Below are 15,250 nucleotides of genomic sequence, written 5' to 3' on the forward strand. Positions count from 1 at the left end.
TTGGGGACTGAGGACGCGTAGGATTTTAGGGACCCTAAATGTCAGTTTTATCTAAACTCTCTGTCATCTGGGGATAGAGAGAAGGTCTCCTTTGTTTAATCACATTTTCACAATTGACGTGGGGTCCCCAAAAGGTTAAGAATGACTAAGGTAACATTACTTCTGTAGAAAATAGAATACAGAAAACAGAATTTTCTAAAGTCCAGATGACTGGTTTACAAATTAACATCTGGAACACAGCCCTTTAGTAAAGTAGAGATTATGTGTTTTGATAACATGAATGAATGAATGAATGAAAATGATTCATTTTAGTGACTACGGATTTTTAAAAAGCAGCAATTTTCTTTTGACTCTGTAAACAGTCATTCATTTTACCTCTTAAATGGAAAACTACCTCTCTGTTGTGGGCTGGGTGTTTGTGTCTTCTCCCCAATTCTTATGCTGAAGCCCTAACCCCCATTGTGATGGTATATGGAGGTGGGGCCTTCAGGGAAATAGGTTTATGAGGGTGGGGCATCCATGATGGGATTAGCACCTTTATAAGAGGAAGGAGACCAGAGCCTGATCCCCACCACATGAGGATACAGCTAGGATGTGTCTGTCTGCAAGCCAGGGAGAGTGCGCTCACCAGGCACTGGATCTGCTGGCACCTTATCCTGGACTCCTCAGCCTTCAGAACCGTGAACCTGTTTAAACCTCCTGTCTGTGATATTTTGTTAGAGCAGCCTGAGCTAAAACGTTCTCTCTTCCCTTCTCCAACCTGGTGGCATATATTAAATTGTTCATGTGTATGAAAAAAAATCATTGGAGCAAACCACAGTACATTTTAAACGTGTCACTGCTTCTGTAGTCATCTAAATTTTCTTCGAGTAATTGTTTTCATTTGGTTCTGATGAGAAAAAATGTGATCGCTTTTCCAAATTAAAGTGGGATATTGTGTATCATTTTATATCTGCTCCCCACCCGCCTGGATTAAATGTTCTTGCCTTTCAGAAGGGTTTGTATGTTGAACTATTGTTAATTTGTGCTGAATTTCTGTGTTTTGAAATGAGCTAAAAATATGGATTCCAATGGGATGACAGCTAGGTTTCTGAGCTTAGGTGAAAGGCCTGTGTTCAGTAGCTCTGCCTGCTGCCATAATGTCTTAAACACATTTGGTGCTCAGTAAAGAAAGGCACGTTGTTAAACAATGATATATGCCATTTTACCACCTAAATTCTTTTTCTAAAATTTTCACCTGATTGACTTCTCCAGGAAAGAATTTTTTCAAGTTCTATACACAGATTGGGGTTTTTTTCCCCCTCAACTATATCATTAATTTTTTTATTCTTTTTTTTTTAAAGATTGGCACCTGAGCTAACGTGTTGCCAATTTTCTTTTTTTTTCTTCTTCTTCTCCCCAAAGCCCCCCAGTACCTAGTATATCCTAGTTGTGAGTGCCTCTGGTTGTGCTATGTGGGACGCCACCTCAGCGTGGCCTGATGAGTGGTGCCATGTGTGTGCCTGGGATCCGAACCGGCGAACCCTGGGCGACCAAAGCAGAGCACTCGAACTTGAGTGCTCAGCCACAGGGCTGGGCCCTCCTTAGTTTTCATTTTGAGACCTGTTAGTCTGTCTCATGGTGTTCTGGCTCTGGGTGGGCACCTAATTGACTTTATGTTAATTTGATCACTGGCTTCTCTTTCTTCTTTTTCTTACAGCAGAATGGCTTTTATGACAGCTTGGAGTTGAATATTGGTACTTGGGGAGAATTGAAGAGAAAATCTTATTAGCCAGTCAGAATATTCAGTTACATGAATATGACTTGCTAAAATACTTGCAGTTCCACTAAAGTGTAATCACTTTACGGCCTGATTCTCAGTATTTCACCTTTAATAGTTGTTACGGGGGTTTTGAACACAGTGGCAGTTGTTGAAAGTAGCACTTAGTGAAAAGAGAAGCATTGCTAGGAAGAGATCTAATCTTGCTGGAGAATTTCTGCAGAGGGTTACAGAAGAAGTCATCTCAGCCTTTCTTTTCTGGAAAGCCGTCTGCTGTTCTCTGGAGAGCTGTGGGGGCTGAGTGGTTCCTTCCTGTTGACAAGCAGCAGAGGGCCCCCTGCAGAGCACATGGGTGCCGCCTGCCCAGCACCCAGCGCCCACTGCAGTCAGCTGTGGCGTCACAGGATGATGAGTCTCTGCACTGTAAAAATGCTTCTTGGGGCCGGCTCTGTGGCCGAGTGGTTAAGTTCGCGCACTCCGCTGCAGTGGCCCAGGGTTCGGATCCTGGGCGTGGACATGGCACCGCTCCTCAGGCCATGTTGAGGCGGCATCCCACATCCCACAACTAGAAGGACCTGCAGCTAAGAAGTACAACTATGTACGGGGGGTGGTTTGGGGAGATAAAGCAGAAAAAAAAAAAAAAAAAAGATTGGCAACAGTTGTTAGCCCAGATGCCAATCTTTAAAAAAAAAAAAAGTGCTCCTTAACCACTTTGTGTTTTTCAGGAGATTGACAAGAAAATGATCCAAAGGATAGAAGAAAGCACAGTTTTTATTTTTCATCATGCAGTAAGCTTTTATTAATATTTTTCATTATCAAAAAACATCTAGAATCTTGACAACTCAAAACTATTGATATCTAAAGTTTTCTATGCTCTGTTTATGAGAATGGAAAGTGGTGAGGAAATAACTGATTGCAGAAACTTATCATTTAAAGCCATAGAGGCATAGAAGATTTACAGATTTATTCCGATTATCTATGCCTACTCCTCCGCAGTCCTGTAAAATGGGACTTGACGTTCGTAATTCTGACTCTGAAACACATTAAGATCACAGAGTGCCTCTGAATCATCAAAGATTAAATTTGATTCAGGAAGGTGTTATTTAATGATTTTCTTACTTTGTCAAAACTGGCCTGTGTGAGTTGTATGGTCCCTTGAAGAGCATCAGAACGTTAGAGCAAACCAGTATTCCCCATTGCCTGCGCAGTGTGGATAAATAAGCATTTACTGGGAAGCTAAGTTAGACTGTAGTCAAAATTAAAATAGTGGAAACACCAGCATTTAGGTGAAGTGTTAAGCTTTCGTGAACAGAGTCATAGTTCACACTATCCCTCTCCAGCAAAAACCTTCCTTTACAAACAGTAGCATTTCACAAACAGTGAGAAGTCATGACTGTGTGTGATTGAGTTGGGGAGAGGGGATGGTGGTTGAATTTGTTTTAAAAATCGTATGCCTAGTCTTGTTTATTGGTTTGTTTTCCTCACTTTTGTGGGTCTTTTTTAAAAGATGTAACTTTTTGTTTTGAGATAGTTATGGATTCATAAACAGTTGTAAGAAATAATAGAGATCCAAATACCCTTTGCCCAGTTTCTGCCAATAGTAACATCACTGTCACAACCAGGATACTGACATTGGTACGGTCGAGATACAGAATGTGTGCATCAGCACATGATGCCCTTTATAGCCACCCCTGCTCCCCTCCTGCTTTCACGCCATCTCTAACCCCTGGCGACCACTAATCTCTTCTCCATCTCTATAATTTTGTGATTTCAAAAAGGTTGCATAAGTGGATTGTCTTTTTCACTCAGCATAATTCTCTGGAGCTTCTCCCAGATTGTTACGTGTATCAGTAGTGTGTTCCTTTTTATTGCTGAGTAATGTTCTGTGGTGTGGATGTACCGTTGTTCGTTTAATCATCTACCTGTTGAAGAACATCTCGGTTGTTTCAGTTTGGGGCTGTTGATAAAGCTCCTGTGAAGAACCTAAGTTTTCGTTTCTCTTGAATAATGCCCACTCCTGTCCCATAGTTTATTTAGCAGGTTACTTTTAGTTGGATATATAAAGGTCCCCCCCCTATTTTCTGCCGTTACATCTCGGATGACAATCTTATAGGTAGATCTTAATGCATATCTGTTTTTATTTCCTTAGTGTAAAGATTTCTAGAAGTGGAATTGAGTATACAAAATTTTAAAGCTTTTATTTGTTTTAAGTACCTCTCCTTTTTTAAAGTTTATTTTTAATCTTTTTAAGTGCATCTAATTCTAGAGCATTTTCATTATCTGAAAAACTCCATACACTTCAGCAGTTACTTTCCATTCCCCTCAGCCACGGCCCCTGGCAACCACTCATGTACTTTCTGTCTATGGATTTTCCTGTTCCGGACGTTTTGCAGAAATGGACTTGTACGATATGTGGCCTTTTGTGACTGGCTTCTTTTCCTTAGCATAATGTTTTCAAGGTTCATCCATGTTATAGCATCTATCGTACTTCATTCCTTTTTATGGCCGAATAACATTCTGTTGTATGGATGTGCTATGTTTGTTTTGTTTATTATTCATTTGGTGGACATTTGGGGTGTTTCCATTTGGGAGCTATTATAAATCGTGCTGCTGTAAATATTTGCATGCAGGTTTTTATGTAGACATATGTGTTCATTTCTCTTGGGTATATACCTAGGAGTAGAATTGCTGGGTCATATGGTAGTTCTGTGTTTCACTTTTTGAGGACCTGCCAAAGTTTTGCACAGCAGATGCACCATTTGACAATCCCACCAGCAATGTATGAATGTTCCTGTTTCTCCGTACCTTGCCAACATTTGTTATTGTCTGTCTTTATCCTCTTTGCTGTCCTAGTGGGTGTACGTGGATCGTTTTAAAAGAGAAAGGATCAGAGCTGTTTGGGCAACGCTAACTTGCTGCTGGTTGGCCCTCCTGACTTACCAGGAATGCATGCCGCTCGTGCACTGCTCAGGTTGAGTTCCCAGTGATAGCGGAAGCTGTCTCTGAGCTTCTGTAGAAGAGGAATTAGGAAGCTTCCTGACCCTGCAGCCGGAGCACTTGACTTGGTGTGCTGCTCTGTGAGGAGCCCACCCGTTCACGCCCCGCAGCCCTTGAGCCAGCTGGAGGGCCTGCGGAGGCTGGAGGAGGACCTGCTGGCTCTTTGGACTCTGTTGCTATTTTGAAATAGAAGTTTGCAGAAACTCTTAAGCTGAAAAGTTCCCATGCTAGTTTGTATCGTAGAACAGCAATTGTTTTACTCTTTCACAGGAAAAACAAGTCTTTCTTGGATACTGTAAGATAAAGACTAGAAAGGCTTGTGGTTTTCATTTTCATGAAAATTCATTGCAGATCTTACGCTGCCAAAATGGTAGCTTTAAAATGTATTTTATAAAAAATCCACTGTGTGGTGATTTGCAGGACCCAAGGTTTGGACATAGTGGGGTAACCAGCTCTTCCCGGGGGACCCGGGACTTTCCTAATTTTTTTGTTCTTCTAGATTTTTGCATCCCGGGAAAACCCCCAAGTTCCAATAAGCCAGGACAATGGTGCTCCCTAACCTGCAGTAAACGAAATGGCTCTGTTTGTTGTTTGCCCAAGTTACTTAAAGTCCCTGAACTTCAGCTTCCCCATCTAGAAAATGGGGGTAATTCCTTATTGAGTCTTCGAAAAGCTGGGTATGCAATAGACAGTGTTAGCCCCCTTGTCTGCTAAGCTTCAAGCTAGTAATAAAAGTGTTGGATTGTTTTCAAAAACAAATTCTGTGCTTTAGATAACAAGCCTTTTTCATTTCCTTCCCAGATCCAATTAAATCGGGGCCGGGGGCGGGGGCGGGGGAGCATTTATTTTCAGCGCCATGCTTCTCGTTGGTACCTGGATTATGTGTCTTAACCAAAAGGAAAGCTAGCAAGGGGAAGAAGAGTCGACTTTTAAGAATCTCTTCCACCAACCCCACTGACCTTGTTAATTTCTAAGCCTTTTATCTATTCCTGAGTAACAAAATATTGCAAAATTTGGTCCCTTAAAACAGGAAACATTGATCTCACTGTCTCTGAGGGTCAGGACACCCAGAGAGGATTAGCTGGGGCGTTCTGGTTTAGGGTCTTTCATGAGGTTACAGTTGTGGCTGCAATCATCTGAAGCTGCCTGGGGCCAAAGGATTCGCTTCCAAGCTTCCCTCAGGGGGTCGTTGGCAGAGGGTCTCAGTTTCTTTCCACACTGGCCTCCCCAGAGGACTGCTTCCCCAGAGCTAATGATCTGAGAGGCAGAGAGAGAGAAACATACTGCCTGACCAGGGTGAAAGTCACAGTGTCTCCTATAACCTAATCCCAGAAGTCACATACCGTCCCTTTTGCTGTGTTCTGTTGGTCACACACACAACCCTGGCTCGATGCAGGAGAGGATCATTGGGGACCATCTGTGAGGCTGCCTTCCACAGGTACCAAGTTCACTCGGAGAGGCCTTGACTCTCTAATGCAGGTAATGCGGCTAATAGGAAGTGGCTCGGTTTAGGACTGATGATAACAGGGCCCACGTCTCAGCCAGTGTCCAGACTCTTCCCATGCCCACCTTGTCTCCGTGCAAGCAGTATATGCGGTTGGCTGTGGCCACGTATGTGACATGAGGTTTGGCAGCTGCAGCCACTCATTGGCACCCCATGCTGCTCCAGTTCAATATAATTACACAAGTAGTTCCTAAATTCCTTCTTTGTGCCAAGAACAGCTGCTGGGGATTACAGGGAGCAAGATGGATATGTTCCCTGCCCTCAGTGAGCTTTACAAACTCGGCCACCGCTGATGGCTGGCTCGGGAAGTGGGGACGAGGTTAAGGAGTGTCTTCTACTGACAGTAGTATTTTTTATGACCACATTCCAGAATAAAGAGCTTGCTCTACTTAATGTGGTGGTTCTATGTGGTGGGTCCTCTGTAACACAGTGTTTGAAAGATAGGAGAACTCATCTCCTAACTTAATGGGGTTTTATTTCAGCTTGAGAGATGGTTGGAAAAGAAATGATTTTTTTTTTTTTCCAGCTAGTGGACGTAAACAGGGAATTGTAACTGGGTTTGTGGGAATGAAACATACTTTGTCTTTGACCACCATCCTAGTCCAGACCCTGTCATTGTGATACAATCCGTGGATACTGTCTGGGTGACCAAACTTCGGGAGCTTCAGGGGATTTAGTTAAGAGTCCAGAAGCCTAATTTACATATACAGCAGTGAGTGGTTCCCAAGAAGATGGCTTCTCCAAGTTACCTAAGGAACTTGTCTTTTTTTTTTTAAGATTTCATTTTTTCTTTTTCTCCCCAAAGCCCCCCAGTGAATAGTTGTGTATTTTTAGTTGTGGATCCTTCTAGTTGTGGCATGTGGGACACTGCCTCGGCATGGCTTGATGAGCGGCGCCATGTCCACGCCCAGGATCTGAACCCGTGAAACCCTGGGCCGCTGAAGCAGAGGGCATGGACTTAACCATTCAGCTTCGGGCCTGGCCCCGGAATTTTTCAAAAAGACAAATTTCTCAGCCTCGAGACTGTTGAATCAGAATTTCTAGGGGTGGGTCCTAGAAATCTTTTTAAAGCTCTTGAGTGATTCTGAGATACAGAGACATTTGAGAATCCATTGGTAAGAAACTCTAAAAGGCCTGCAGGCATTCATTCATTCACTCATTTGTTCATGGTGTCAACCAGTAATCAACAGTCTGCCAGGCATAGATCCAAGCTCTCTGAGTACAAATGGGACTATCAGAGGCGCTGCCCTTGAAGAGCTTAGAGCTTAATGGGGGTTGTGAACAAAGGAACAGATAATTACAGTATAACCAGTAATCACAACACTTAAAAAATAAGCCTATAATTTTGTCACCAAGTGAGATAGCGTGAAAGTGATGATGGGCATACAAAAACGAGGCCAAGGAAGATTGTCCCTTCGTTTTCCAACATCTTCCCATCTAGGTCTGAATTACAGAGATTGCTCACGCCTTTATTACCAGGCATCATGGGTGAATACAACTGGTTTTAGTTCTTGGTTTTTTTTTTTTTGTTAACTTGATAATATTATTTAAAATTAAGTTAATTCTATATCTTATTCTCATGGATAAAGTTATAAGAACTCAAACAATATTAATAACATACTGTCACCATCCTCTTAACAATAAACATGTGAAGATGCTCCCTTGAAAGGCCACATGGGGTATTTTAAGAGCAGTAGGTCATAGGGTAGAAGATCTAGGGTCAAATTTTAGCTCCACCCAAGCTCTGTGCCCTTTGGCAGCTCAGTCAAGTCTCCAATTGTAGTAAGTGAATGAATTCATTGGGCATCTACTTTATGCTGGGAGTACAAAAAGGTGTCAGATCCAGATGGATTTCTGCTCTGTACTATGGGTGGTGGGAACACTGATCTTGTCTTCCACTCACAGAGAGGTCAATGACCAGCATCCCCTTAATATTCCAGAGGAATTTAGAGATTCAAAAGTCCCTGGATTCACAAGTATCATTATGCCATGAGATTCCCTCCAAAGTGGGAGAAAACACAGCTGTGAAGTGTGGATATGTATGAGCAGGTTTCATTGCCCATGAACTTTGCAGAAAATTCCGATTTATGGCTTAGCAAAACTCTTCATTAACATTGAATGTGAAATCGGTCAATACCAAAAGTTTTTGTAATGATGATAATGGAGATATGTTTGCAGCACTTCCTGTGTGCCATGCACTAAGTATTTTACGTATATTAACTCATTTAATCACATGAGGAAGGGAGAGTAACTTGCCCATGGTCACACATCCAGTAAGTGGAGGAGCGGGGATTTGAACCTAGGCTGTCTGGCTCCAGAGGGTGTGCTCCTACCCACTGCTACACCAGAGTGATTGGCCCACAGGTGTCTTTGCATACTTCTTACTACTTTGATTTTTAGTAGGGCGTGGGTCATGTCTGTCTTTGTCACTGTTGTTTTCTTAACAAGCAGTATACTGCTTGGCACATGGTAGGCATCCATTAAATATTTGTTAACTCAGTGAGTCAGCGCCTTTCGAATGACTGGTGGCGTGAACAGCGGTCATTTTGAGAATCACCGGGAGTGCAGAAATAAAACTGGCCATGGGGCTGACCTGAGCCCGGCACTCATGGGTTTCTTACCTTGTCTCACTGCAGCCTTTGGGGGATTAATTAGTTACTGTCAGCAAAGCTCGCTGTGAGAGCAGAGTTCTAAGTCCGTTCACAGCAATCCTGCCTTCGTCCGCCAGCAAGGAGCATTCTGTGTGTAGGTTAGTGTTGTCTTTTTCCAAATGACGGAGCATGCTTCCACCCAGGCAGAAGTCATCACTGGCTCTTGTTCTTCCATTTTCAAGTAAAAGTTAAGTCATCATCTTTAAGGTAATAAAACTCTACAGGAGTAATTTTCTCCAGTAAACTCCTTTCCCAGTGCTTGCTGGGTAAGTGGATCGGTGTGTGGGGTCCTTGTCTGTCCCACCTGAGGACTAGGGAGGAACTTTGAACTTGATGGTCCGTTCTCTTCTTTAGCTGTGAGTAGGATTTCGCCTAGAATACTGTTCTAGGATCGTGTTAATCTCTGCTCACTGCTGGAAAAGCCGTCCACCTCGGAGTTTCTTCCTTCAGGAATATATAACCTTCCTAATCTAGAAAAATAAATCTCTGTCTCTTGAGTGGGGAAGAAACTGTTGCATGTTTAAGAGGGGTGTGGGTGTGTGTGTTATCGTTCTGGTGTTTGTTTCTTTTGCACCTTGTAAAATGCCTTTGTTGATCATGTAACAGACAAGACTAGAATGTTTCCATTAGAATTCCAGATCACCAGCATGGGGGAACTTTTCCCTGAGAAAATGCCTTCTGTAACTAGGTTTAGTCCTTGTTCTGGGAAGCTGCCATGGTGGGCTCTTGAGTGTCAGTGCTTAACACTGTTTTCCCTCCCTTTTGTTTTGTAATAGCAGGCATATCTCCTCACTTGTAGTGTTACCCACAGATAATTGTTGCACGCATTGAACAAATGGGAGTACTTGCTGTTCATGAATTTGGGCTTTAACCGAAATGGTACAGAGTATGTTCCTATAATACCTGAGAACATAAGTATCCAAGTCATATGAAAATAGAAATTGCTGTGTGCTAAATGAGTTGTCCAGCCAGCAGAACTACAAGAGGCCGAAGGGGAGCCTCTAACCTGTACCCTGGGCCTGGGAGAAGGGGTTGGAAGTGAAGACAAGGGAGGGCAGGGAGGAGGCACCACAGATAATTCACATCACAAGAAAGCCACGGTGGTGCCTCGCCCCTGCTTTAGCAAATGTCCGTCTCCAGCCATGGTTAAAAGAGTGCTTTTTAAGTAATGGGTGGCAACCAAGGAGCTGGAAGATTAGGGCTTCTCTTTTAACCTGTCTAATCTTATTTTTGTACAAATGCTGTTGCAACACGTACATTTCCCCCAAGCTTGTCCATTATACCAGAATAAGGTCGTTCGGCCTCCTTTCACCACGGAGCTACCTTGTAGCCGTGCTTCTGTGCGCATCAGTGCCCTCGTTTTCCAGTTACTTATCTAAGGTCCCAAACAGGGCTGTGTTCTTTTTCTACGCGTATGATGGATGGTGGGAGAAAATGCCTCCGTCGGGGTACACTCGGCCCTCTATATCCACGGGTCCTGCATCCATGGATTCAACCACGTGCAGATTGGAAGGCCCACGATGATTGTATCTGTACTGAATGTGTACAGAATTTTTTTTCTTGTCATTCCCCAAACCATACAGTATAATAACTATTTACGTCGTGTTTACATTGTATTAGGTATTATAAGTAATCTAGAGATGATTTATAGTATACGGGAGGATGTGTGTAAGTTATATTCAAATACCACGCCATTGTCTATAAGGGGCTCGAGCATCTGTGAATTTCTTATCCTGGGGGATCCTGGAACCAATCCCCTCGGATTCTGAGGGATGACTGTATTAACAAGAGTTTGTTATGCCTTTAGAATGGAGGTTAGAAAGTAGGGGAACTCTCCGAGGAAAAAAGAGTAAGCATGGGTTCCTGGGCTGTCAGAATGACGGTACCGCTGTCGATGTGGCAGATAATTTCTCTTGAGCCAAGATTTAATCTGAGTTACATTATTTAGATGCTGACATTCGAAAAGGATTCTGTTGTCGATTCACTTTCATATGTGAAAGCTTGTTAGTACTTAGCTGTTCTTTCCTTTGTGGTCTTTATGACAGTGTTTTCTGTCTTAAAATTTCTGAGCAAGGTGTGTTTATTTTCCTCTCATTCCAGAGCTGATTTTCTCCAAGCTAGAAAAACCTTCCAAGAAACAGCGTTGTGACTACCAAATTAACACACCATATAACTTTTTGTGTCACCGGCCGCCAACCTGGAGACTGTTCCCATGCCCGCTTAGCACAAATTGACTGTTAAAAGGGAGGACTGGGTAGGAGAGAAGAGCAGATGGCGGGAAATTTCCTCCGGACCGCTTGTAGCTGGTCAGCTCAGCTCAACTGACTTATTTTCAGATGAACTGTGAGAATTCAAAAAATAAATAAGACAGGATGCGATGAGGAAGTTATGCTAACCAGAAGGTAAACGTCTGCAATAAACATCTTTTTAAGCCAAAAGCAGGGTAACTTGACTGATTTCCTAGGAAAGGGGCTTTCAGAGCAAGCTGCCTGCTCCCTGCCACGATTGCCTCAGCGGCAAGAAGAACCAAACCTGGGCTCTAGAGAGCTTTCCTGCGAAGCTTTAGAGTGAGCGGACTGGTTGTGGGTTTAGGAAATTAACTTTCTTTACTATACTAAGTTTCTTTTTTTAATCTTGATGTCTTTTAAAACAGCTTTACTCTAAGATCCCATTCCTTTTCATTTGCTGAGCAGCCTTCACACTTTCTCCTGCTCCAGATAGAGATGGCTGTGGTGACTAGCATTTGCATTTGGGATAGATAACTTCATCCTGAGAATTGTGATGGAAGCCGCTTACTGTGCCATCTCTCGTTCACGCCCCCACCTTGTTCCATTGCCCCCCCCACACCTGTTCCCCATTCTCTCCCATTTTATTGTCCCTCCTGGGAGCCAAATGGAAGGGAAGAGGGACTGCTTTGCCATAGAGCTTATTGTAGTGTCTTTGTTCAAACACACCTTCAGCGGACTCTCTTGATATTAGATCAGAGTGAACACTGATGCCTGTTTAACCTCCCGCAGACCATCCACCTGGGCACACTGCTCCTGGAGAGAGCTGGCTGACAGATGGATTTTCCACGTGAGCAGGGCTCTCGATGGAGGATTCGGGTTTGCCCTTTTGTGCTTTGCTTTCGTCAGTCTTCCAGGTTTTTGTAGTTCGTGTGTGGTAGTTCTGACCTTTCTCCTGAGTTGAGCCTGAGGCTGGTCTCTATCCTGGAGCCCTGAGGACGTGTACCAGCCACTTGCCCCGGGATACAGAACTCATCCTTCACTCAAGTGAGAGTGTGCTGACTCTCACATCCTCTTTTAATCTAGGGTAATTTAGAGAGAATGACCAGCTCCAATTAATTTTTTTAACGAGCTACTTATGATGAGGGACAATTATCGTACAGCTGGGTGGTTACCAGAAACACACCAGAATTTCATAGTGGGAAGTGGCTTTCAACTAAGAGTGTCTTTTGGAAAACGTGCATGAAAGAGGAATTCTTTAAAATCTCTTGTAATTTCCCTGCCTTTCTTTTCCAGCCCTGTTCTGTTTTCATTGTCATCATTTTCTGTGTGTGGCCTTGAATTAGTGAATAGCTTTTGGATACTGTTATGGTTGGCTTTTTTGTTTTTTTTTAACAGATCCTTTTAGTCCCTGTAAGGACCTGTACGTCTGGGAAGTCCCGTAGATGGAGTGGGTGTCACAGACTCCTGGTTAGAGAGGCTGGGGAAGCGATGCTTGGCTTGGTGTGAGCCTGAAGCTGGTTCCTGGGAGGTGCTGACCATCCCCAGCCATGTCCCTTTTCCTGTCTGCGTGTGGGGAATCAGCCAGATCAAAGAATGGCTTATTCTTTTGCTGCATTTAGGACCAGAGCTCCCCTTCCATGGGCCCAGCGCCTGGGCTTGGTCCCTGCTAGTACAATTGTACAGAGGCAGCTGTGTTCCCACTTGGCCCAGCTCGCCCAGGCTGCCTGGAGGGTGACTCAGGTTATTAGGAAGTGAGATCACTGGCCACATGCAGCTGGGAAGGTGGAGGAACCGCAGCGGCCAGGCAGACTGCAGGCTGGCAGTGCGGGTAGACCACTTACACAAAGTAGGTCATGCCGTTCCCACGGTTCCAGATCACTAGGCAAAGTGTCTGGTTGTGCAGAGCCCTGTGCCCTTTAGAAAAGTACAGAAGAGTGTAGCTCGGCCCACAGGCCACTCAACAAGTGCCAGTTCACCAGCCTGGCAGGTAAGACGTCATTGCCGAGACCTCCTGTATGTTACTGGTCACAGCAGATAGGCTCTGCCGGGCGGTGGGGGAGAAGAACAGGGTGCCGCAGCAGGCTGCAGCCGGGAGATGGGGCACGGTGCAGCAAGGGCAGTTCACGATCGGCACCTTCCTCTCTTCCCAGCCTGGTGGCCGCTTGCTCTCTGCAGGTTGTGCTGTGTGATTGGTTTTTACGGACCACTACAGAGTGAGGTCTGGGCCGCCACGCAGCACGTGGAAGGCAGGCAACCCGCCTCACTGCCCACCCACCATTCCAGCCCTGCCTGTGGTCCTGGAGCCTGCCCAGTAGCCTGGCCTCGGGGCCATAGCACCCACCTACGCCTCTAACTGGAGTGCCCTTTCTCTTGATGGACAGGTAGCTTGCTCTCTCATGCAGGTCTCTGCTCTGTTGTCACCTTCTCAGGGTGGCCTTTTCTAACAGCATCTTTCAAAGTAAGCTTCTGTGCCGTGACCCCATTAGCCTGCTTTATTTTTTCTTGCTTAACAGTTACTTTACATACGTACTATGTGTGTGTGTGTATTTCTCCCCCAGCCTGCAGTATCCCTCAGGGCCTTAGTAATGGGCACCTGGCAAGGGTGTGGTATGAATGAAGAAGCGAACACGTGGTGTCGAGGGGGCTAGGTACATGGCTGGCCAGACAGAAACGTGACATCGTGCTGAGTGAACGACGAGAGTAAACCTTTGAAGATGTCTCTTAGTAACCGGTGTGGAAACAAACAGCCCTGTCTGAGAACATTACGGTCCATGTCCAGTGGGGGCGTAGTAGGGAGAGTTTGGGGAAAACACTTAGCCTGTCTGAGTCCAGCCCAGAATCAGGCCTGTGATTCACAGGTCAGGACTGTGCTGATTGCCCTGTGTTCCAGGGGCCTCCCCTCTACCCGTCCTTTCCTCCTTTTCAACATAGGCATTTCAGGAATCACGAGCAGCCTCTTTGAAAATTATTATTTTCCACGTATGTTCTTTTAGAGAATGTTTTGCTAGCTATTTCCTATGTTCCTAAGTTTGGTTATGAAAAGTTCTGTGAACCTCAGAGAAGAATTCTCAAGCTGAGAAGAAGTGCTGAGAACAGATGTGCTGTTATTGACAAGATCCCCTCCTGCTCGCTTCTGCAGAGAACGCGTTCCGTCTCGAAAGATGCAGGAGTGCTCCTGTGCCTGCCAGCTTCCGAGGGCCTCAATTCCAGATTACTCAGGACAGATGGCTTGTAACAGAATTCTCCGAGATCTCAAAATACTGCATTCCACACTCTCTTTGGTCGCCTGCTGCTGGGCCCAGCACTCTTGGACTGAAATTTTCCTTCTGTTCCGTCAAGCTGCTTTTCTGGTGCCGTGATGTTAGCCTGGGTTCTCAGGCTGAGCTCTGTCCCAGGCATTGTTGTCCTTGTAATAACAGGTCATTTTTAGCGATTCCTGGGCCTCATTTTTTTTTTCCAAGTCCATGGATGATCTTCCCCCCAGTTCCACCCCACAGGTCTGTTTCCCATCATTTTTAAACATCTCTTTACTCTTGTTTCAGCTTTTCTATATCCTCCTTACTTAGAAACCAAAACTGGTTCCGGCCCTCTGAAAGGCCTCCTAGTTAAAAACTAGAATGATTACCTTACTGCTTTTGCCGGGTATTTTCCTGATGTTAGAGCCCAGGATACGGTGACTTGCGTGTTGTTTTCACAGCTTGGTATTGACTGTGTAAATACGGTTTGTTGCAGTGTGCATCAGTCCAGCACCTGCTCACTTGCAGACTGGATTTTGGTTTTGCTTGACCGCGCCCAGCTGCTTCCCCATCGTGAGTGTCTGGTTTGTTCTAGGTCTCCAGGTATGGTCCTTTGTGTTCCTCTCTGTTTGCCAATCCTTTGTACACAGCAAATGCTTGATATTTGTGTATTTAATTAGTACGTCCATCTTAGCCTTGTCTTTCTGGTTTAGATAATGTCTCATACCAACAAGTCCTCTCTCTCCCGAGATGGTATCAGCTCCCCCATCCTCCACTGCTGTCCCCCAGGGATGTTAGGACTTGAGGCGGACACTGTGGGTTGTCATGACGACTGGGGGCTCACTGATGGCATTTAGTGGACAGGGGCCAGGGAC

At 44.7% G+C, this 15,250-nt stretch overlaps 1 protein-coding gene across 6 annotated transcripts in view; it reads left to right on the forward strand.

Annotated features, from left to right (window-relative positions):
* ELOVL5 (ELOVL fatty acid elongase 5) overlaps positions 1–15,250 on the forward strand; it is a 69,583-nt gene that overhangs the window by 27,271 nt on the left and 27,062 nt on the right. Inside the window, exons 1-2 of one of the 6 annotated variants that reach the window (XM_046639263.1) lie at positions 14,593–14,636; positions 14,872–14,978. The exons of 3 other annotated variants lie outside the window; for them this stretch is intronic. In XM_046639263.1, the coding sequence (XP_046495219.1) occupies positions 14,608–14,636; positions 14,872–14,978 (136 nt within the window). In that variant the 5' untranslated portion in view covers positions 14,593–14,607. Of the gene's footprint in view, positions 1–2,523; positions 2,548–9,011; positions 9,119–14,592; positions 14,637–14,871; positions 14,979–15,250 lie in introns of those variants that run through there. 2 more of the 6 variants (XM_046639266.1, XM_046639265.1) reach the window with 2 other exon arrangements.

The sequence above is a fragment of the Equus quagga genome, chromosome 15 (assembly GCF_021613505.1).
Source record: "Equus quagga isolate Etosha38 chromosome 15, UCLA_HA_Equagga_1.0, whole genome shotgun sequence".
Lineage (NCBI taxonomy): Eukaryota > Metazoa > Chordata > Mammalia > Perissodactyla > Equidae > Equus > Equus quagga.